At 36.8% G+C, this 21,716-nt stretch overlaps 1 protein-coding gene across 1 annotated transcript; it reads left to right on the top strand.

Moving 5' to 3' along the window:
• The first annotated feature begins 17,012 nt into the window (after window positions 1-17,012).
• Window positions 17,013-20,313, top strand: LOC132513193 (E3 ubiquitin-protein ligase RLIM-like). Its single transcript, XM_060137367.1, is given in 3 exon segments — window positions 17,013-17,256; window positions 18,603-19,238; window positions 19,241-20,313. Coding segments are annotated over 3 exon segments (1,953 nt in total).
• The last annotated feature ends 1,403 nt before the right edge of the window (window positions 20,314-21,716 follow it).

Below are 21,716 nucleotides of genomic sequence, written 5' to 3'. Positions count from 1 at the left end.
CTACCCGTCCTAGCCCTTTCAGTATAACTAATATGCTACTCTCCATCCCCATGGGGGAGCTTAGTTCTAATAATAAACTCTCCAAGAATATGATGAAATAAATTGAAATTTTTTGAAAGAATGAATAGATTCTAGGGAGACAAGCCCCAAAGCCCTTAGGAAGTTTCTTAATGGAAATGAGGAGCTGAAGAAAGCAAAAGTAAATTTAAAATCACCTTCCACACTAAATTCTCTGAGGGTATATTATGGTCAGTTTCAAATGCCCATGTCTGGCTGTGATTTATGTTTGTTTTTGAGGCACAAAAAATTCGTAATGACCAGATAAGATACTTTCAATGAGAGATGTTTACTGAAAGAAATATTATTTTTTCAAAAATTTTAATGCAGTCTTAAATAGTTTCAAGTAATCAGGAAAATGGAAAAAACAGGAAAATGGAAACGATATAATGAGCTAGGGATTTTTTTTCTTTCATATCAAGTTATTTTAAAACGGAAGAATCCAACTGCTTTCTTTAGGGTCCCTCATCTATTGTTCTCCATTCTCTTCCCTTTTTTGTTGCCATTTTTTGCTGACTGCACTACTTCATCTGCTTTCAAGATATTTTGATGCCAAGTGGCACAAAGAGTTTCCTTTCATAATTTTTGAACTCTTGGTAGGTAGTTACACCATCATTTACAATAAGGGTATCAGTCAAACATAAGATGTTGTGAACATCACGGTCACTGCAATGAAGTGTTCGTGCTTAGTTGAAGGGTAATAAATTGGTTCTACTGACCTAGGAGCACAAACAAGTTTTAAGAAACTACTTTTCAGTCCAGGAAAAGGAAACAACACAAGTTCAATGTTTTCTATTGCTCAGTATGTTTTATTTATTTATTTTTTTTTTCAAATTAGGTAGGAGAAGAGTGTTTGAACAGAATGAGTCCACAAACTTTTATATGGAAATAAAAATTATAATGCAATGCCACTTTATTTTTTCATTGTTCAAATTATAGGGTACTGACTGGAAGAAAAAGCCTTCAGTAACTTTCAATTCACTTCCTGATTAAGAATATTAGGAGCTGAATGCAATATAAAATATAAAGCACTTCAGTTCTCATATTTTATTGATATGGCATCTGAGATATAGAGAAGTAAAATACGTCTTCCATAATCACACTGACTGTTGAATCAGGCCTATGAATGCAGATGTCAGCTCCACGCTAATTTGATCACACTATGAACTGAATTATGACTGAAGTTTTTGCTTTATATCTAGTTTCTCACAAAAAGAGGATTAGAACAACATAAGGAACATCGAATCCAACCCATGCAACCCATTTTTCTGCCTTAGTATATTTCTTTCCAGTAAAGCTCTCGATGGATGATGACAGAGTAAGTCATAAATTACAGTTCAAAATTAAGGTACATAAGACCAAAATCAAATATGGTCATGGAGCTGACCCTGATAAATTAACAAATTCATCTTATTGACCTATAGGAGTCAGTAAAGCAAAGCCTAAGCTTCATTTCAACATGAGGATTAACTTAGAAAGTACAAACATGAACAGAATCAGAAGGATTCAGAAAGGACTGAGAAGGACCCTCAAGATAGCATTAATATAATGCCACTTATCAGATTTAATCTGAAAATTTTCTTCACTCAATAACTCTTTAAAATAAAACCACCAACACAGTTGACTTAGAAGGTAGACAGCCAATTCAATAAAAACTTGGGACTTCAAGGAGGGAAAATAAAGTAAAAAACAAGAACAAAAGTATCCTGAAAAGTCCCTTTTGCAAAATGAAGCACTTAATTTATCAAGCAGGGATCACAAAGAGTTACTTATGGCCTCTTATAGTGGATACTTTAATGTAAAATAGATAAGTGCCGGAATCAAGGTATTCATGATCCTAGGAAGGCAAGACAAACACACAGCATACGCTAGTCATTCTCTGTTTGTTCACATATTCTGCTTCATTTTCTGCTCTCCTCTAATTGTTCTGTGCCTTGGAAGTTTGTACCATTCAAACTCCATATCCCAGGCTGTCTTAGCTTCATTTTGAGTTCAGCCAGAGGAACATTAACTGGATGTAAGTTAGGAGAAAAAGGGTTGGCGGATATCTCCTCCATTCCTTCCATGCTCCAGAGCCATGTCTCGGGCAATTTCTGAATCCCTGGATAACTAGCTCTCCCACTGGGCAGGCCCACTTCCAAAGTGCTAGTTCTCACAAATTTTGGTAATACCTTTTCCAACTCTTGCCCCTCAGCTCTAGAGGTGGTAAAAGCTTCATGCTGTTGCTCCTTTCTGAATACCAACCATTCTTTGTTGCTGTTTTCAAAACAGCTTTATTGAGGTATAATTATACGTATTTAATGTACATAATTTATATTTAATATATATTTATATATAGTTGCACATATTTAATGTATACATTTAAATCACATATACCTAATTATGCAATATAATACATATTTAATATATTTAGTTTATATATATTTAATATATATTTAATGCATACAAATTTGATGAGTTTGGACATATGAATAAACCTGTGAAACCATCACCACAATCAAGGTGATAGACATGTCCATCACCTCCCAAAGTTTCCTTGCATCTCTCTGGGTATTTTCTGTTTTGTTTCATTTTGTTTTGTGATAAGGAAACTTAAAATGGGATCTACCGACTTAATGTACTTCTAAGTGCACAATACAGTACTGTTAACTATAGGTGCTATGTTGTACAGCAGATCTCTAGAACTTATTCATCTTGCATAACTGAAAATTCATACCTGTTGAACACCCTTTTTCTCCCTTCCCGCAGTCCCTAGCAACCACCATTCTATTCTCTGTTTCTATGAGTTTGACTATTTTACATAGGTCATATAAGTGGAATGTAGTATTTTTACCTCTGAGACTGCCTTACTTCAGTTAATATAATATCCTCCAGGTTCATCCATGTTTTCACAAATGGCGTCTCTTTTTAAAGGATGAAAATATTCCATTGTAAGGCATACATTTTTTTCAGGACTGAAGGGCCTAGACTTAAGCAAATCACAGCCCTACCTTAAGATAATTAATATCTTCCACCCAGTTTATACCAAGTGTTGCAGTTTGAGGATAGCAACAAGACAATAAAATAAGGAAGCTCTGACTGGGAAGGCTGTCCAGTCTTTCACACAGAACTAGGAAGTGAAAAGACCCTGACTGGGTTACCATATTCCAGAATTATATATTGGGTTTTAGGCTATGTTCCTTATAAGTTAATAAACTCAGAAGCTATTAGTTTTATAATTCTAGTTAACAACTCTAAAATCATAAGAAATTTGGAAAATTTGGGAATGAAACTGAAAAATGAATTTATTAAGTTATATTTGTAAATACTGCTTTAAAATCGATTTTAATTACTTGTACATATTGATCAGCACACTCTCCCAGGAGGCAACTCTACTTGGGATGCCACCCACAATATATGGTTCATCATTCTTCTAGTGGCTCAGGTTTCCTATCCTTTCTATCAAGTAAAGAGGTTTGGAACAACCGGAGAATATATTTAACCAATTCACTTTAATCCTTTCATGTAGTAGATAAATAAAACGAGAAATGTATAGCATCTAGAACAGGTACGTACACATAGTAGTAAGTTTACAAATATTTGTGGATGATAAAGAAATAGGAATATTGAGCAAGGAGAATAAACTCCATGAAGAGAAGTTTCCATTAGACTTCTAATTATTTCAGTTGCAAGGACAAAGTTGATGCCAAACTGAGAAATTCTCAAATCACCTCATGAAACACATGACCCTGTTTATTACAACAGGTGTTAAAATGTGTTAAGAATTATTGCCCCAAATCAGACAATGTAAGGCAGACAGTAAAACAGGTACATGTGTTTCCTGGCTTTCAAACCAGGTATAAGTCTCTTAGATAACAAAACTCTGAAGTTTCTGAAATTATTCTTTACTTGATCCAAATCATATAGTGATTATCATTTTAAATGAGTAAAGCATTGCCAGAGAATTGAATCCAACACAGTCTCTAAACTAACATTTGGAAAAGGACTTTTAGCATTTTAATTGTAATATTAGTTTCAATAAATTTGTTTAAATTTTTGTCAAAGTTATGAAAATGAACATTTCAACAATTTTACGTAAGTGATATTTTACAGCTTGGATAGAACACAAAGATCAACTGGTTTAACTCCCTCATTTAAGAAAGGTTAAAACCTGAGCCCAGGAGTTGACTGTCTCAAGTACTGTGGCTTATTTATAGCGGAGCCAGGACAGGAATCTAAGTCTCCAAAAGCTGGTTCAGCACTTTCTCCTCTCCAACATAAATCAAACCCAATTCTCATGAAGAATATACGTCTTGTTCTGATAAAACTAATTTATGTAAAGACATACAGTCCTTTAAATGGATAGAAGTCCATACAATTTTTAACACTTCTGACATGTACACTGTCATTTTTGTTAACTGGGACAAAATACCCATCAATTCACCTTTACCTGGGAATGGTTTCTCTTAAGGTAACTGATGTAATTAAGAACTAAAATCCTTTTCATTGAGAAAGTAATAAAGGAGCTTGAACAACTAAAACAATGCATATTATGTGTCCCTTAGTAGGCCATGATATAATTCTGTTAAAATTTGAAAGAACTGAAAGAAAGTCAATGAGTACATGGAGAACTAGACCCTAAGTTATCTACTGCAAAACAAAAAATTAGCAAAACCATCACCTGGAGGGTTTTGGAAAATAGCAAGTATACCTAATAAACTCATAAATCTGACTAAGGAGATGTCTAGAAAGAGTAAAAAAAAACAATTAACCTCTTTAAATGCCTCTAATAATATACGAGAAGAAAGAGATAAACTAAGAAAGCAATTATTCAGTTTTAGAAAAGAATGTAGACAAAACATAGAGTGCCCAGGATAGCCTTTCCAGCTAAGAAGAGTCAAAGTTAAACAATGACCTCAGAGCAAAAAACAGAACTTGGACAGTAAAATGCAGTCTCAGGGTAAAGAAGTAAATGCTATAGCTACAGATCCTTGTTTAAGAGCTCAGAAAGATTTTAGGTGGCCCAAGGTAGATAAGGACTTGTCTTAGAAGGAAATGTGGGTGTAGATTTTGTTTAATGGATTGAACACCCAAAAAGAATCATAAGCAACCCAACAGGTGGTGGGGGCGGGGAGAGGGAGAGAGGGAAAGACAGAGATCAAGATGGAGAATTTGTGCTATTAGAAGCACCATGAGCTTAGACTAAAAGGGACAGACACAGTTCAGAATGAGAAGAATTCTTGGTACCCTCAAAGTTTTGCATACAGGAAGAACGCTAAGAAAGCTACTCAGCTACAAACACGGACCATTTAATGAAGATAGGATGACTCAGAAGGCTGAACTAAGATATTACAGGACCAATTGGTGACCCAGGAAATGGGCCTGGGCCCTAAACCAAGAAACTGGAATCATGCAGTCAGTAGAATTTTGGAATTACTGTGAACTATTCCTTCTCTTGAACAGAACTGTCAACTAATGCTATCCTATACCTATCTCAATATTGTATATATAGATGTGAGGAGGGCAGATAACGTGTCTTTTTATTTCCCAGGTATTCTCTTTAAGGAGTAAAACTCGAGGAGATGCACCTGAAGAGTCTCTTCGATTTCTAGACCTAATTAAGATGACAAAGTCCTGGACGTTCATACATTATCATAAGGAAATAAGAGTTTAGTGGCCTTGAAAGGGGGTGAATGTACTTTTTCATGTGAGAAAAATGTAAATATTATCTGCCCAGGGGATTGACTGTGGTAGATTAAAGATGGCTGCAAATCCTTCACACTTCTTTCACTGAGAGATTCTTTGTTCCTTTCTTTTGAACCTGGTCTGGGCTATGGTTGCTTTAACCAATGGAATATCATAGAAGTGATGCAGAGCTGATACTGTATACTGGCCTGGGCCTAGCCTTTAAGAGGACTGATGCTTCTACTATGGTCTCTTATAAACCTGACCATTTTGTAAGAAATCTAAATACAGTAGAAATCTGCCAGACTAGGGATTTATCCCAGGGATGCAAGGATTCTTAAATATATGCAAATCAATCAAGGTGATACACCATATTAACAAATTGAAGAAGAAAAACCATATGATCATCTCAACAGATGTAGAAAAAGCTTTTGACAAAATTCAACACCCATTTATGATAAAAACTCTCCAGAAACGGGGCATAGAGGGAACCTACCTCAACATAATAAAGGCCATAAACGACAAACCCACAGCAAACATAACTCTCAATGGTGAAAAACTGAAAGCATTTCCTCTAAGATCAGGAACAAGACAAGGATGTCCACTCTTGCCACTATTATTCAACACAGTTTTGGAAGTCCTAGCCATGGCAATCAGAGAAGAAAAAGAAATAAAAGGAATACAAATTGGAAAAGAAGAAGTAAAACTGTCACTGTTTGCAGATGACATGATACTATACATAGAGAATCCTAAAGATGTCACCAGAAAACTACTAGAGCTAATCAATGAATTTGGTAAAGTTGCAGGATACAAAATTAATGCATAGAAATCTCTTGCATTTCTATACACTAACAACAAAAGTTCAGAAGAGAAATTAAGGAAACAATCCCATTCACCATTGCAACAAAAAAAATAAAATACCTAGGAATAAACCTACCTAAGGAGGTAAAAGACCTGTAATCAGAAAACTATAAGACACTGATGAAAGAAATCAAAGGTGACAGAGATGGAGAGATATACCATGTTATTGGATTGGAAAAATCAATACTGTGAAAATGACTATATGACCAAAAGCAATCTACAGATTCAGTGCAATCCCTATCAAATTACCAATGGCATTTTTTACAGAACTAGAACAAAAAAAATCTTAAAATTTGTATGGAGACACAAAAGACCCTGAATAGCCAAAGCAATCTTGAGAAAGAAAAACGGAGCTGGAGGAATCAGGCTCCCCGACTTCAGACTATACTACAAAGCTATAGTAATCAACACAATATGGTACTGGCACAAAAACAGAAATATAGATCAATGGAACAGCATAGAAAGCCCAGAGATAAACCCACACACCTATGGTCAACTAATCTATGACAAAGGAGACAAGGATATACAATGGAGAAAAGACAGTCTCCTCAATAAGTGGTGCTGGGAAAACTGGACAGCTACATGTAAAAGAATGAAATTAGAACACTCCCTAACACCATACACAAAAGTAAACTCAAAATGGATTAGAAATCTAAATGTAAGACTGGACACTATAAAACACTTAGAGGAAAACATAGGAAGAACACTCTTTGACATAAATCACAGCAAGATCTTTTCTGATCCACCTCCTAGAGTAATGGAAATAAAAACAAACAAAGGGGACCTAATGAAACTTAAAATCTTTTGCAAAGCAAAGGAAACTACCAACAAGAAGAAAAGACAACCCTCAGAATGGGAGAAAATATTTGCAAATGAATCAACGGACAAAGGATTAATCTCCAAAATATATAAACAGCTCATGCAGATCAATATTAAGAAAACAAACAACCCAATCCAAAAATGGGCAGAAGACCTAAATAGACATTTCTCCAAAGAAGATATACAGATGGCCAAGAAGCACATGAAAAGCTGCTCAACATCACTAATTATTAGAGAAATGCAAATCAAAACTACAATGAGGTATCACCTCACACCAGTTAGAATGGGCATCATCAGAAAATCTACAAACAACGAATGCCGGAGAGGGTGTGGAGAAAAGGGAAGCCTCTTGCACTGTTGGTGGGAATGTAAATTGATATAGCCACTATGGAGAACAGTATGGAGGTTCCTTAAAAAACTAAAAATAGAATTACCATATGATCCAGCAATCCCACTACTGGGCATATACCCAGAGAAAACCATAATTCAAAAAGACACATGCACCCCAATGTTCATTGCAGCACTATTTACAATAGCCAGGTCATGGAAGCAACCTAAATGCCCAACAACAGATGAATGGATAAACAAGATGTGGTACATATATACAATGGAATATTACTCTGCCATAAAAAGGAATGAAATTGGGTCATTTGTAGATACGTGGATGGATCTAGAGTCTGTCCTACAGAGTGAAGTAAGTCAAAAAGAGAAAAACAAATATCATATATTAACGCATATATGTGGAACCTAGAAAAATGGTACAGATGAACCAGTTTGCAGGGCAGAAACAGAGACAAAGATGTAGAGAACAAATGTATGGACACCAAGGGGGGAAAGTGGTGGCGGGGGGTGTTGGGGGGATGAATTGGGAGATTGGGATTGACATGTATACACTGATGTGTATAAAATGGATGACTAATAAGAACCTGCTGTATAAAAAATAAATAAAATTCTAAAATAATATTTTTTTTTCTAGTTCTCTGACCAGAGATTGAACCCCATCTGCCTGAATTGGGAGTGCGGAGTCTTATCCACTGCTCCACCAGGGAAGTCTCTGGAAAGACATTTTCAAAGGTGTGGATCAATTGCAAGCGAGGGCTGAAAAAAAAAAAATCTACCAGACTACATGGACTGGCTCTGGAAAGCGGGGTGGGGGGGTGGGAGATAGGAACCAGCCAACACCCAGTAGTTCCAAAAGAGCCGTCCCAGACTCCTTAGCTAATTCAGCTAATAAAATGAAGAAAGAAGCCCTAAGAAATTAAGAATCTTAAGAAAGAAGCTTAAGAAATTAAGCCCTGTCATCTTAATCCAAGCCCTGCCTGGATTCCAGTGTCTTAGAATTATGAGATAAAATAATGATAAATTTGTTTCAGCCACTAAATTTTGATGTAGGTTGTTATGCAGTAGTGGATAACCAGAGCACATACATAGGAATTAATAACGTGCAGAAGATGCTGTGCCATCATCAAAAAATCTAGAAACAATTAATGCCGGAGAGGGTGTGGAGAAAAGGGAACACTCTTGCACTGCTGGTGGGAATGTGAATTCATACAGCCACTGTGGAGAACAGTATGGAGGTTCCTTAAGAAACTAAAAATAGAACTACCACATGACCCAGCAATCCCACTACTGGGCATATACCCTGAGAAAACCATAATTCAAAAAGAGTCATGTACCAAAATGTTCATTGCAGCTCTATTTACAATAGCCCGGAGATGGAAACAACCTAAGTGCCCATCATCAGCTGAATGGATAAAGAAGATGTGGCACATATATACAATGGAATATTACTCAGCCATAAAAAGAAACGAAATTGAGCTATTTGTAATGAGGTGGATAGACCTAGAGTCTGTCATACAGAGTGAAGTCAGCAAGAGAGAGACAAATACCGTATGCTAATACATATATATGGAATTTAAGGAAAAAAATGTCATGAAAAACCTAGGGGTAAAACAGGAATAAAGACACAGACCTACTAGAGAATATGGGGAGGGGGAAGGGTAAGCTGTGACAAAGCGAGAGAGAGGCATGGACATATATATACTACCAAACGTAAGGTAGATAGCTAGTGGGAAGCAGCCGCATAGCACAGGGAGATCAGCTGGGTGCTTTGTGACCGCCTGGAGGGGTGGGATAGGGAGGGTGGGAGGGAGGGAGATGCAAGCGGGAAGAGATATGGGAACATATGTATATATATAACTGATTCATTGTGTTGTGAAGCTGAAACTAACATACCATTGTAAAGCAATTATACTCTAATAAAGATGTTAAAATGAAAAAAAAAAAAAGAAGATGCTGTGGCTTTTGTTGGGGCCCAACAATGCCAATCAATGGCATATTGATTATTTTAAATTAAAGTTACTTAAGAAACAGCCAGTACAAAAGGGACACAAGATACTTCTTCTCTGTCCCTCTGAAAGCAGGAGATAAATCTCTCATGTGAAAGGTGCTCTCCCTGCATCTGGAGGTAGAAGGACAACCTTATCACCAGAGACAGGGAATTCAGGCAGAGAAGCCTGTATAAACAAACCTTATTACTTCTTTAACTGACTACCCCTACTACCTGTTTAGATTTTTCACTAATTCAGCACCAAAAGCCTAAGTTTCTTTGTCCTGTCAACTCCTCACAAATTTATAGTTTATCTAAAAAGTATGAAAGCTTCCTGCTTTGGCTACTCCTTAGGTCCCATTTCTATGAGACTTCTGTGCACAAGAATTAAAACGTGTTTCTTTTTCTCCTGTTGATCTGCCTTGTGCCAATTTTCTTATTAGTCCAGCCACAAGAACTCAAGAGGGGTAGAGGGGGAAATTTCCCCCTCCCTGCCACTTGTAAAGAGCACACAATGTTCATTGCAGGTGAGAAATACTTAATGGAATACTATTTTCTACCCCTATCATTGTCAAGCTCATTTCTTAGAGTCCCATGGACATGATACATAAGAACAGATGCCTTGTCAACAATTTGCTGAAATATTAATTCTAAAAATTTTTTAAATGAAAGTCACATCAAATGAACTTACTCCATCAGAAAGTATATCTGGTTAATTAATGAGAAAATTTAATTTTAGTAATCTGAGTTATATTCAATTATATAATTTGGAATCACAGATCATGACAACTTTGACTCTTTTATTTTTTTCACGCAGAATAAGGGACCCATATTGAGTTTCTGATTACAGTTCTCAGCGTCGATCTCCCTTCAGCCATGCGAAGTCTCCATCCTGCTCTGATGATAGATCTCCATCAACCTCTAGATCCAGATCTACTCGAAGTTCCAAGTCCAAGTCCTCCTCTGGGTCCAGATCTTCCTCAGCAACCACGTCCAGGTCTAGATCAATAAGCCTTACACCAGAAAAAAGCCCAAGTCCTGATCACAATTGAAAAATCCCTCCAAGTTTCCTAAAGAGGAAGGAGTGGCGCCCCATTAGGATAATGAGTCATTAGCAAACAACCTGAGGACTTGTGGGGAGGGGAGGGGAGCAACATTCTCAGGTGATCAAAGAGTCCTTGAAATAAGCCACTAGCTGTTGAAAAGGTTATTCTTTAGCATGTTGTATAAGTTTTTACTTGTTTTAAGTTTTGCCTCAAGTGGTAAACCTCATTTTGTATGGTATTTTGTTGCTGTTATTCAACTATCTTCTAAGTTAGTGAGGTGAACAACTTCAAGTTATTATTGGTTTGAATATTTGAGGTAAAACTTCATTTCTCTTTACTGCATTTTGTTTGAAAGTAAACAGATTGTTATCTAATTTGTGGCCCTCCTGATTTAAGAAAATGTGTGCAGCCTTTTCTTTCTGAGTAGTCAAAAACTGTCTAGTGATTGACTCATCATTGCCATCATTCTTTTAAAAATAAAGACCTCCTTGAAGTTATTATACATTTATTTACATGTGCTATTTACCTTTGGGTTTAACTGGTAATCTGGACCTGCACTGGTATAGAGACATTTAAGGTGAAAAGAATTTTGTTAAAGGATTATTTATCAAACATAGTTCTAATCGCCTATGTATTTTTGTGCACTAGACACAGCTGTACAGTAGTTGAGTAATGCTGGTTAGCTGTTAAAGGTGGTATTCTGTAGTGCAGAATGCTTGCCTATTTCACCTTTTCTCCTGATTGCTCCTATGTAAAGGTAATGTGCTGCGCAGAAACAAATGGTTATCCAGTTTATGAAAAAGCCTGACAATTGCACTTCCAGTCACCCTGGCCTTGCATATATAACAGAGCATACAATGAGCACATCTAGCAGGTGAATTTAAAAGTAAATATGCCTTTATTTTTTCCTTTCACTCCCAAAGTGGTCAATCTGACCATCTTCAGTTACGAACTTAAATACGAAAAATGTTAAGAAGTAAATTGTAACTTTCTAAGTACTAAACAACATGCTGTATCTTTTTGTTTATGCATAGAACAAATATTAAAAACAAGACTTTAAAGTAGACAATAACTATAGTGTTATAGGAATTCAAAGTTCTAGATAAAGTATGTTCACACTGTAGAGGAACTTTCAAAACTTCAGTGAAATAGACCTATTACTAGTATCCAGAAACCACACTTAAGCCAATGGTTATTAACCTAACCAAACATCTGTTAAAACTTCTTAAATACACCACACATATACATGCAAGAACACACATAAGTACACACTTACACTAAGACTTTGCTAAATTTAGGCATCCTAAAAATCCCACCAGGGAGCTAACTGGTCACATAACATTATCTCACTCATTAGTAAGGTATCGGTGAAAGACATTTTAGTTCCCACCAGGACCATTCTGTTTCTTAATATAAGCCAAATGTTCAGTGGTACTTTAACTCAGGATATTTTCTCTTCATATGAGAATTAAATGAGTATTACTGGGCCAAGGTATCAGAATACATTGTATAATAAATGAGACACATACAAAAATAGGGACATTCTGAAAGGACCTCATGGTACAAAGAAGTAGGAAATTTATTCACAATATTAACATTATATGTCATAACCACATTTCATTCATAATCAAATGAAAATGTTCATTTCCTTCAACTTTACAGAATTTCAAAGCCTAATAAATACTTATTAAACAAATAAATGACAGAAAAATTCTGTTTGCTTATTTTTTCATAAAAATTAAATCCAATTAAACTTAAATTGTATAAACATGTTAACTTTATAGAATGGACAAAAGCAAGTAAGTTTTACATGGCAATTTTATTATAAATTACTTGTTTTTTTCTTCCAGTTTTATGGAGATATACTTGACATTTAGCATTAAGTTTAAGGCATACAGTAAGTCCCCTACACACGAACCTTTAAGTTGTGAAAGGTCAAATATGCGAACGTGTGGTCACATATCCAATCATGTAAGTTAGTTCACGTGTCTGATGTACATTGTCATGTGTGTGCATCCTCTACAAGTGGTTGTACTTTTGTGTCCTTTACAGTACTGTATAGAATACAGTAGTACAGTATCTTTATTTCAAGCCCAGGATGTCCCGAAGCAAGCATAAAAGCAGCGATGATGTAGCTGGTACTGCTAAGAAGCAGTGATAACGATGGAAACAAAACTGAAAATAATTGAGAGAGTGGAGCGAGGTGAGAAGATGGAATTGGCAGCCCAGAGAAAGGATGAAGAGAGACAAGAGGAAGAAGAAATAACTGAGGAACCGAAGAGATTCACCATGCGGGAAATGGCAAGGGGATTTTCTTTATTTGAGGAGGCACTGTTAGTTTTTGAGGCATAGGATCCAAACAAAGAACAGTACACAAAGGTTGCAGCAGCCATTCAGAATGCAATCCAGTGGTACCATGTCATCTATGACGAGAAAAGAGGCTAGATAGAACTGAATCCAGCAAGGAACCAGAACATGTGCATCAATGTCAGGCATGAGCGAAACTGCAGCTTGCCCTCCATCTCCTGTTGCTGACGATCCCTCAACTCCACCATCTCCCACCTCCTCTCCCTCCTCCAGTCAGTAACTCTTCTTGCCTGTTCACTCGATGCCAGCCCCTGTATGCCAGCTGTTGTACTGTACTAATGTACTTTTCAAGGTACTGTACTGTAAGATTAAAAATGTTTTATTTTTTGTTTTTTATGTATTATTTGTGTGAAAAGTATTATAAACCTATTGCAGTACAGTACTATATAGCCGATTGTGTTAATTGGGTACCTAGGCTAACTCTGTTGGACTTACAAACAAATTGGACTTACGAACGCATTCTCGGAATGGAATTCGTTCCTTTGTAGGGGACTTACTGTACAGCATAATGATTTGACTTATGTTGGGCAATAAGAAATTTTCCTTTACCCTTCTAGATTCTTCTGGCTGGTATAAGAATTAAACTAACAAAGTTTAATAACATGTACATGTTATTAAATCAAACAAAGTTTAATAACATGTACATATGAGAGAGTCCCAGGAAAACTGAATGACCAATATGGCTGAAACCCTCACCTTAAATATGATCTTCAGCTAAAAACAAAAGAGGATGCTGTGGGTAGTGTTTGAGACTTCAAATGGGAGCAAGGTGATTTATATGAAGATGGAAAAGCAAATGTTTGGTAGATGGGCCGTGTAGAGAGACAATGGACACAGAGTGGACTCTGATCTCTAGGCCCTGCTGAGTTTCTCCTATCACTACTAGCCCATATTCTTTGTAGATATCTCTGGTGATAGCTCTATTGGGGAATAATTGGCCCTCTATCTAAATTATTTTAGGCAGTTAGGAGCAAGGTCAAAGCTTCTTCCTGAGACTTTTGGGCCTAGATTTTTTTTCAGCTTGAAATAATCTGCATACCAAAGAAGCATTTTGTGGTGGAAAGTTTTGTTCCCCTACACTTACATACATCATGAAATGATTACCACAATAAGTTTAGCAAACATCCATGACCTCATATAGATACAAAATAAAAGAAAAAGAAAAAAATATTTTTTCCTTGTAATGAGAACTCTTAGGATTTACTCTTAACAACTTTCATATGCAACATACAGCAGTCTTAATTATATTAATCATGTTATACATTACATCCCTATACTTATTTATCTTGTAACTAGAAGTTTGTACCTTTTGACCACCTTCATCCAACCTCCCCACCCACCTCTGGTAACCACAAATCTGATCTCTTTTTCTATTAGTTTGTTTGTTTGTCTTTTGAAGTATACTTGGCCTACAACACTATGTTAGTCACTGGTGCACAACACAGTGATTAGATATTTCTGTACATTATAAAGTGATCACAAGTCTAGTTACCATCTGTCACCATATAAAGATATTACATTACTATTGACTATATTCTCCACAGTGTACATTTCATTCCCTTGACTCCTTTATTTTGTAATTGGAGGTTTGTACCACTTAATCTCCCACACATGTTTCACTCATTCCGTGACCCCATCCCCTGTATCAAATTACTTTTTGACATCTGATTACATCACCAATCATATGGCTCTCCTGTTACAACTATTAGGAGCCTTCCAATGATAAGTGGCAGGAATCTTTCAAAGCTTACATTTTAAAAACGAAATACGTTGTTTTACAGATCTAAAAATCTTAAGGCACATCTAGCTTCAGGTATTTCTCAATTTTTTTCTCAGGTATCTTGCTCTTTCTCCATTATTGTTTTCCTCTGTCTCTTTATGTCAATGTTCCTCATTCTTGGGACATAACATAGCCACAAACATCTTCAGGTTTATATCCTACCAGCTTAGCAACCGCAGTGGAAAATGATTTCTCATTTTCAGTAGTTCTAGCTAACATCTCAGATTTAACTCTTAAATATACTTTTGGTCACATGCCCATGCTTAAACCAATTACCATAACCAATTTGAGATATACTGATTGGACATGGCTGCATCATGTGTCCTTTCCTCTAGCCATGGCAGTGAATTCAGCTAAACCTAAACCAAGTGGACTAAGATTGTAGAATGGGTTTTTCCCCCATGAAAATCAGGATGCTATTAGCATAAGTATTTTAAGGGGACACTAAGCAGACAAAATTAAAATCTACTGATTGTTCTCAAAAAAATACCAAAACATCTTAATCAGTGTCCTATTTCTTACATGAAAAAAATCAAAACTCAACTTATAGTTTGTGTCAACTATTCTTTCTGAGATTAACTCCACATTTCCACCCAACCCCAAAATTGTGGCCACAGTTGCCCAAACAAGCCAAGGTCTTTCAAGTCTACTTCTTCCATCTGACATAGTCTTTCTCTAGCAACACATAACTGCCACTTTCCATCTACAGAAAATATAATTATATTTAAAGATTCAGATTTAAATATAATACCTCTGTGAAACATTTCCCAACTTCCATTAAATAATTGCTACACAGTTCTCTGTACTTACACAATACTGCATATATAAATCTATTATAAAATATACTGTATTTTGATAGTTTCTATGTGGTGTTTCCCTCACCTGGTGTGTGAATTACTTGGGAGTACAAACTGCTTCAACAATTGACATATCTCTAGCCTCTAAGGCAATAACTGACCCAGTTTATGTTGGATGGATTAATTATTAAATAAGTCAAATTGAATAAAGTCTCAAATTCAGCAGCCAAATCTTGTCTTTACATGAATAAGTTGAACGAAGAGCTCCTAAACAAGTGTTAAGTGGGGCTGGTAATATTAATGAGTCCAGAAGCTCTTAGAGGTCTCCTTCAGATAGCATTGCAAATGAGCATTATTTTATTTTCACCAAGCCTTTCAGGTGATACATGCAACAAAATCAGCAAAGTCAGTACTCATTGTGGCACACAAAGTAACTATTATGTATCTGTCTTAAAAGTTCCTGTGATGTTCTGGCTAGTTTTAAGTAATATTTATAATATTTATGAGAAAGGAGGACAAAAATGAACCTGATGCTTTTGTGGAGAAGGAATTCCCTGGCTGAGGAGAAAAGCCTGCCAAAGTTTTGGTGTTTCTTGTTTGTTTGTTTGAAACAAGATTGAAGGACTGTATAATGCAAGATGAAGCCATTAACAGTTAAAAGGGAGAGGACACACTAAAGAGACTCAGCTAGGGCCCTGGTAAATTATCAAAAATTGTGGGCTTTCTTAGTGAGAGTCTATGATTTGAGAAATTCATGAAGAGAAAAGGCGGAGGTCCCTGAGCACCTGAAAATGAGAATTGCTGCATTTAACTAGGCTGACTTTGGCATGGCATTTTGAAGAAGGCAGTCATATGTAATGTAACGAATAAATAGAGCATATCAGAGCCTGAAAACGCCTCCTGAAAACCTGAGAATAGGCTCATGTGGGTGAAACGAGGTGAAGGATGGTGCTTGGCACACTATAAACCCTTAGTAACATTGGCTGGTTTTGAACGAAATGAAATCTAACCTGAATCCAGTCGCTACTCGGTAACAGTGGGGAAGATAATGGGTGCCTAGGCAACGTCTAGCAATTTCCGGAATAGAGGCAGCTCCCAACTGTTCCGTCACCAGGGGCTACAGAACTGAGTCAGGCCGAGAGAAGGGAGGAATCTATGCGGAGCGTCATCCGAGTGCGTCGGAACCGGACACTCTGGCCGGAAGTAGAAAGCAAAGAAAACTAAATGACCGTTGGTGAATTTCAACACTATGTCGTGAATTTCAGATAATTTTCCACTTGTTTATTATTAAGATGGAAAACTCGGATTCCAATGATGAAGGAGATGGAGTTTCGGCCCAACGCATAAGTCAAACGGACCGATTGGTTTGGGAAGAAGATTTCTCCAGGTTTGTAAATAATCTGAGTGAAGAAGATTACAAACTTATGAGAGACAACAATCTTCTAGGCATTCCAGGTGAAAGTACAGAAGAAGAGTTGCTGAGAAGACTTCAGCTAATTAAAGAAAACCCACCACAAGACTCAGATGAAAATACAGGTATATTTTGCTTTTGGAGGGAATAGGATGGGATGAATAAGGAACTTCATAATAGTAAATAGTAACTTCATAATAGTAAATAGTAAATTATACAGAAGTGACATAAATTAATTTGGTAAGTAACTTCTCATAAAAAGAACTGGCATTTACTTGATTTTTGGTGAGAATGTCAAGGTATGTTTGTTTTCCTGATTCACATTTGGGTTGTTTTAATTAGGAAACAGTGTGAAGTAGCCTATTTGTATTTTTCTTGGTTTTCTACCTCAATTGAAAGTCCCTCCTACTTCCTGAATTATTTTTTCTACATAGACATGTAAAAAAAGCAAACAAATATTTTATATTCTAATCAAGTGGTTCTCAACTGGGGACAATTTTGCTCTCTCCAACACCTGGGGACATTTGACAATGGCTAGAGATATTTTTGGTTGTCACAGGGGAGGCATTGGTGTTACTAGCATCTAGTGGGCAGAGGCCAGGGATGCTGCCAAATATCCCACAATGCACAGGATAGCTCCCCAAAACAAAGAATTGTCCGGCACCAAAATGTCAATAGTGCTAAGGCTGAGAAACCCTGCTCGAACCTCAGGTCTGGTGCCTTCTCTCCCAGTGTGAAGTAGAGGATTTTACTGTCTAATGAAGAGGATACTATAATACTTTGGTTCTTGAATATGGTCTTATATGTACCATGCTAGGTTCAGTCTATTCATTTGATCTGTCCTTCAATTTAATGTCAATTAAAAATCTTGGTAACATTAAGAAGTATTCAAAATTCAAACTCTTTTAAACCTGTAAAACTTGTCTATGTTTGGGCAATAATCTTATATTTTAAAACAGCTTATATATTATCAAAAGCACATAAATGAAGAGCCTAGAAATAGTAATGTTGGAGACTAATGAAAATTAGACAATAATGTAAATTGAACTAAAATATTAGCATTGTACCTTAACTGGTGTTTACCTTGTTTAATTGTATTAGTGTTTTGACAGTGGACTGAAAAAAAAGTCTCTTGACATTCCTCCTACAGTGGTACACAGGGCTGTGTATATGATGAAATACTGAAGAATAGACTTCCTCCAGATTCCCTTTTTAAAAAATTCTCTAAGTTTATCTAGGATTAGCTCACTCTTTTCAGATGGAATTGAAACTTTTCTACCTTTACTTATAAATCTAGACAGTGTAGTTTATAAAATATTAACTCTATAAATGTGAAATCAGTTTAAAACACCTGAGTATTTAAGTTCTCATTTTTTATTTGTTTTTGAAACAAAGTTTCAGAGTGCTATTTTATGATGGTTCTAATTTTGGTAGTTCTTTTATGCACCCTCCCCATTTTTTTTGTTAACAGATAGAGGAGACTCTTCAGATGATGTGTCTAGTGGTGACTGTACAATAGACTGGCTTAACTGTTCTGGACAAACTGAAAATATGACAAGTGGACAAAGAGAAAACCAATTTTGGAGAGAAGAGAGCCAAATTAATCCTAAAAGTGATCAGTTCAGATTCAGTTTAGAAATAAATTTTAACCTTGATAATGGGAGTCCAAATCCAGAGAATCAATATGTAGCATCTGCAAGACTTCCCAGAAGAGAAAATATGGAAGACAGCCAAAGGCAAGTGGACAATTCACAATCTGAATCAATATTTACAAGACCATCTATGTCTGAACAAGATACAACTGAAACATTGATGGAATTCCCACCTACCAGAAGTCAGAGAAGAGCAAGAAGTAGGAGCCCAGAGTATCGGAGAACCAGAGCAAGAATTGAAAGTTGGTCGCCTCCACATTCACTTAGGGAAACTGTACAAAGACTTAATCATAGTATACCATCTCAGACTTTTGAGCAGCCTCTGGTAAGTGAGAATGCGAGATTTTCTAGAACTGAGCACCAAGAAATATTGAGACAGCAAATGACTGGATTTGAGTTGCAAAACAGTGGTCTTATTGAAACTTCTAGAACAAGGAATGCCGTTCATGGAAAAATTCTCCAGATACAACTGGCAGTGGTGAATCTTGGGGAATGAGGAAAATATATCCAACCATACCCTTCAATCTTGAAGTAGGACAAGTTCATTCTGGAGCATATTCTCAGAGAGACAGCAGAGCTAGTAGAACTCAGTTAACATCTGAGACACCAAACAACACTGTCACTTCTGAAAGTGAATGAGGACTGAGGCGTATGTATTCACATTCTGAGCAGGCAGATGTGAGAGCTTATGTCAATACCATCAGAAATCCCGTTTGTAAAATTTTAAATACTAGCTTAAATGATACAACATCTGTTCCAATTCAGAGCATGTTAAGGCAGACAATGACAGAATTTAGTAACTCAAGTAACCTTATGGACATTAACGGTAATTTAGAGCACAGTGTCTCACCTCCAAGTCAAAACATGGAATGGCCAGAGTCACCAAATAGAAGAGATGGTCCTAATGGTAGTAGTAGTGGTAGATTTTGTTGTGATTCAAATCCTAGCTATGATACCCATTCAAGTTCCACACTGATTTGTCATTCAAGACCCAATTGTACGTTTAGTTCCAGTTCTAGTCCTATTTCCAGTTTCAGTCCTATTTCCAGTTCCAGTCCTATTTCCAGTTCCAGTCCTATTTCCAGTTCCAGCTCAAGTGATGAAAATTCAGGAATTAGCTCACTGATGTTTGAAGGCAGTGAAGAAAGAAACTTATCATCAGACGTATCATCAGAGACCACGCAAGGGAGTAGACGAATGACCCCAGTAATATTTAATGAAAGTGACTCTGGGCCCTCCTATAATCTGCAACAGTTTTTCCTCTTAAGTGGAGATAATCTATACCCAACTACAGGACTCACCAAAGCACAGATTGACAACTTGGCTGTAAGATCTTTTGGTGAAAATGATGCATTAAAAGCCTGTAGCATTTGCATTACAGAGTACACAGAAAACAGCAAGCTTCGCATCCTACCTTGCTCCCATGAATATCACATTCACTGCATTGACCGCTGGCTGTCTGAGAACTCTACCTGTCCTATTTGTCGTGAGCAAGTAGTGGATTCCAATGAGAGTGAAAATTCTAATTGAGATCTGAATTCTCAGCAATATAAGTGTTATAGGGCTTCCCTGGTGGTGCAGTGGTTGAGAGTATGCCTGCTGATGCAGGGCACACGGGTTCGTGCCCCGGTCCAAGAAGATCCCACATGCCGTGGAGCGGCTGGGCCCGTGAGCCATGGCCGCTGAGCTTGCACGTCCAGAGCCTGTGCTCCGCAATGGGAGAGGCCACAACAGTGAGAAGCCCACGAACCACACACACACACAAAAAAAAGAAGCAATTTAAGACTATATTAGAGTCATTCACATAAAGAAGTCATGTTACATTCATAGAATGCCATAAAAAGCTTTGAAACCCTTCTCTTCCTATCTCTCTCCACAGCAGTTTATCCCACCTCCCTAACACTACCTTAAAGTTTCTCCTATTCCCCACTACCAATGTATCAGTCAGTTCTAGCTTAAAACTGATGGGACACTTTAAAAGAGTGATGGAATAGCATTTAATGAAGAGACTAAAGTGTGTAAAGAATGAAGGGAAACCAAGAGATGATGAAGTACCCTGAGGCTAGCAACTGTGAGAAGCCAGTATTATAACCACTAGGTTTGAAGGGGCATAGAGAGATAGCAGTTCCTGCAACCCAGAATGTCTTAGAGTTGTAGTAGAAGTCCACCCAACAAGAGATGTAACCTTAGAAAATCGCATCCACTGCCAACCTAAAGTTTGGAAGGGGGCAGATCATGGAAATAAATACCCTTACCTTCTTTCCTCCTGACTTCTAATCTCTTGTCAGTAGTTCATATTAGCCAAACCCAACCTGAAGACACAGAGAGACTGGTCGATGAAGCTGATAAAGGTCAGCCTCCTGGAATCACGGAGCAGGGTTAGGAAGGATGGCGAGTAGATCCGGTAAGCAAATCAGAGACCATCTACCACAACCAGTATTCCCAACTCTCTTCAAACCCAGTCTGTGTATGCTTTCTTGCCTCTTCCGCTTGTTCTCTATTCCACTCTATGACTCAGCTGTTTAACAACCCTCTCTATTTTCCTTTCATCTACTCAGATCTTGTATTTTTAAAAGTGATAAGATGACAAAGCCTTAGAACTTAATTACCTTTCTCTTAAACACGTCACACTTTGATTTGCTGTGATTGTAAACAACTAAGGAAAAAGGGCAGTTATAGGTATGTCTTTAATTTTTGCTGCTTAAATATATTCAAGCTTCAATTTCTTTCTATATATGTTTAGTTCATACAATTAATTTTTAAAACAGATTCTGATTTCTTATAAAGGGTTTTATGGTTTATATATGACTCTTAATCCTTGTGTGAATGACCCAAAGTACCCAATTGCTGCTTGGAGCCTCACAAGCTGCAATATGAAAGCCTTAAAGGTAAAACTTGGCTTCAAAAAAACATGTCTACATAGTTCAATTCTA

This window comes from Lagenorhynchus albirostris, chromosome X (genome assembly GCF_949774975.1).
Source record: "Lagenorhynchus albirostris chromosome X, mLagAlb1.1, whole genome shotgun sequence".
Taxonomy (NCBI): Eukaryota; Metazoa; Chordata; class Mammalia; order Artiodactyla; family Delphinidae; genus Lagenorhynchus; species Lagenorhynchus albirostris.
The sequence above is the reverse complement of the archived record's forward strand: the minus strand, read 5'-3'. Positions and strand labels throughout refer to the sequence as shown.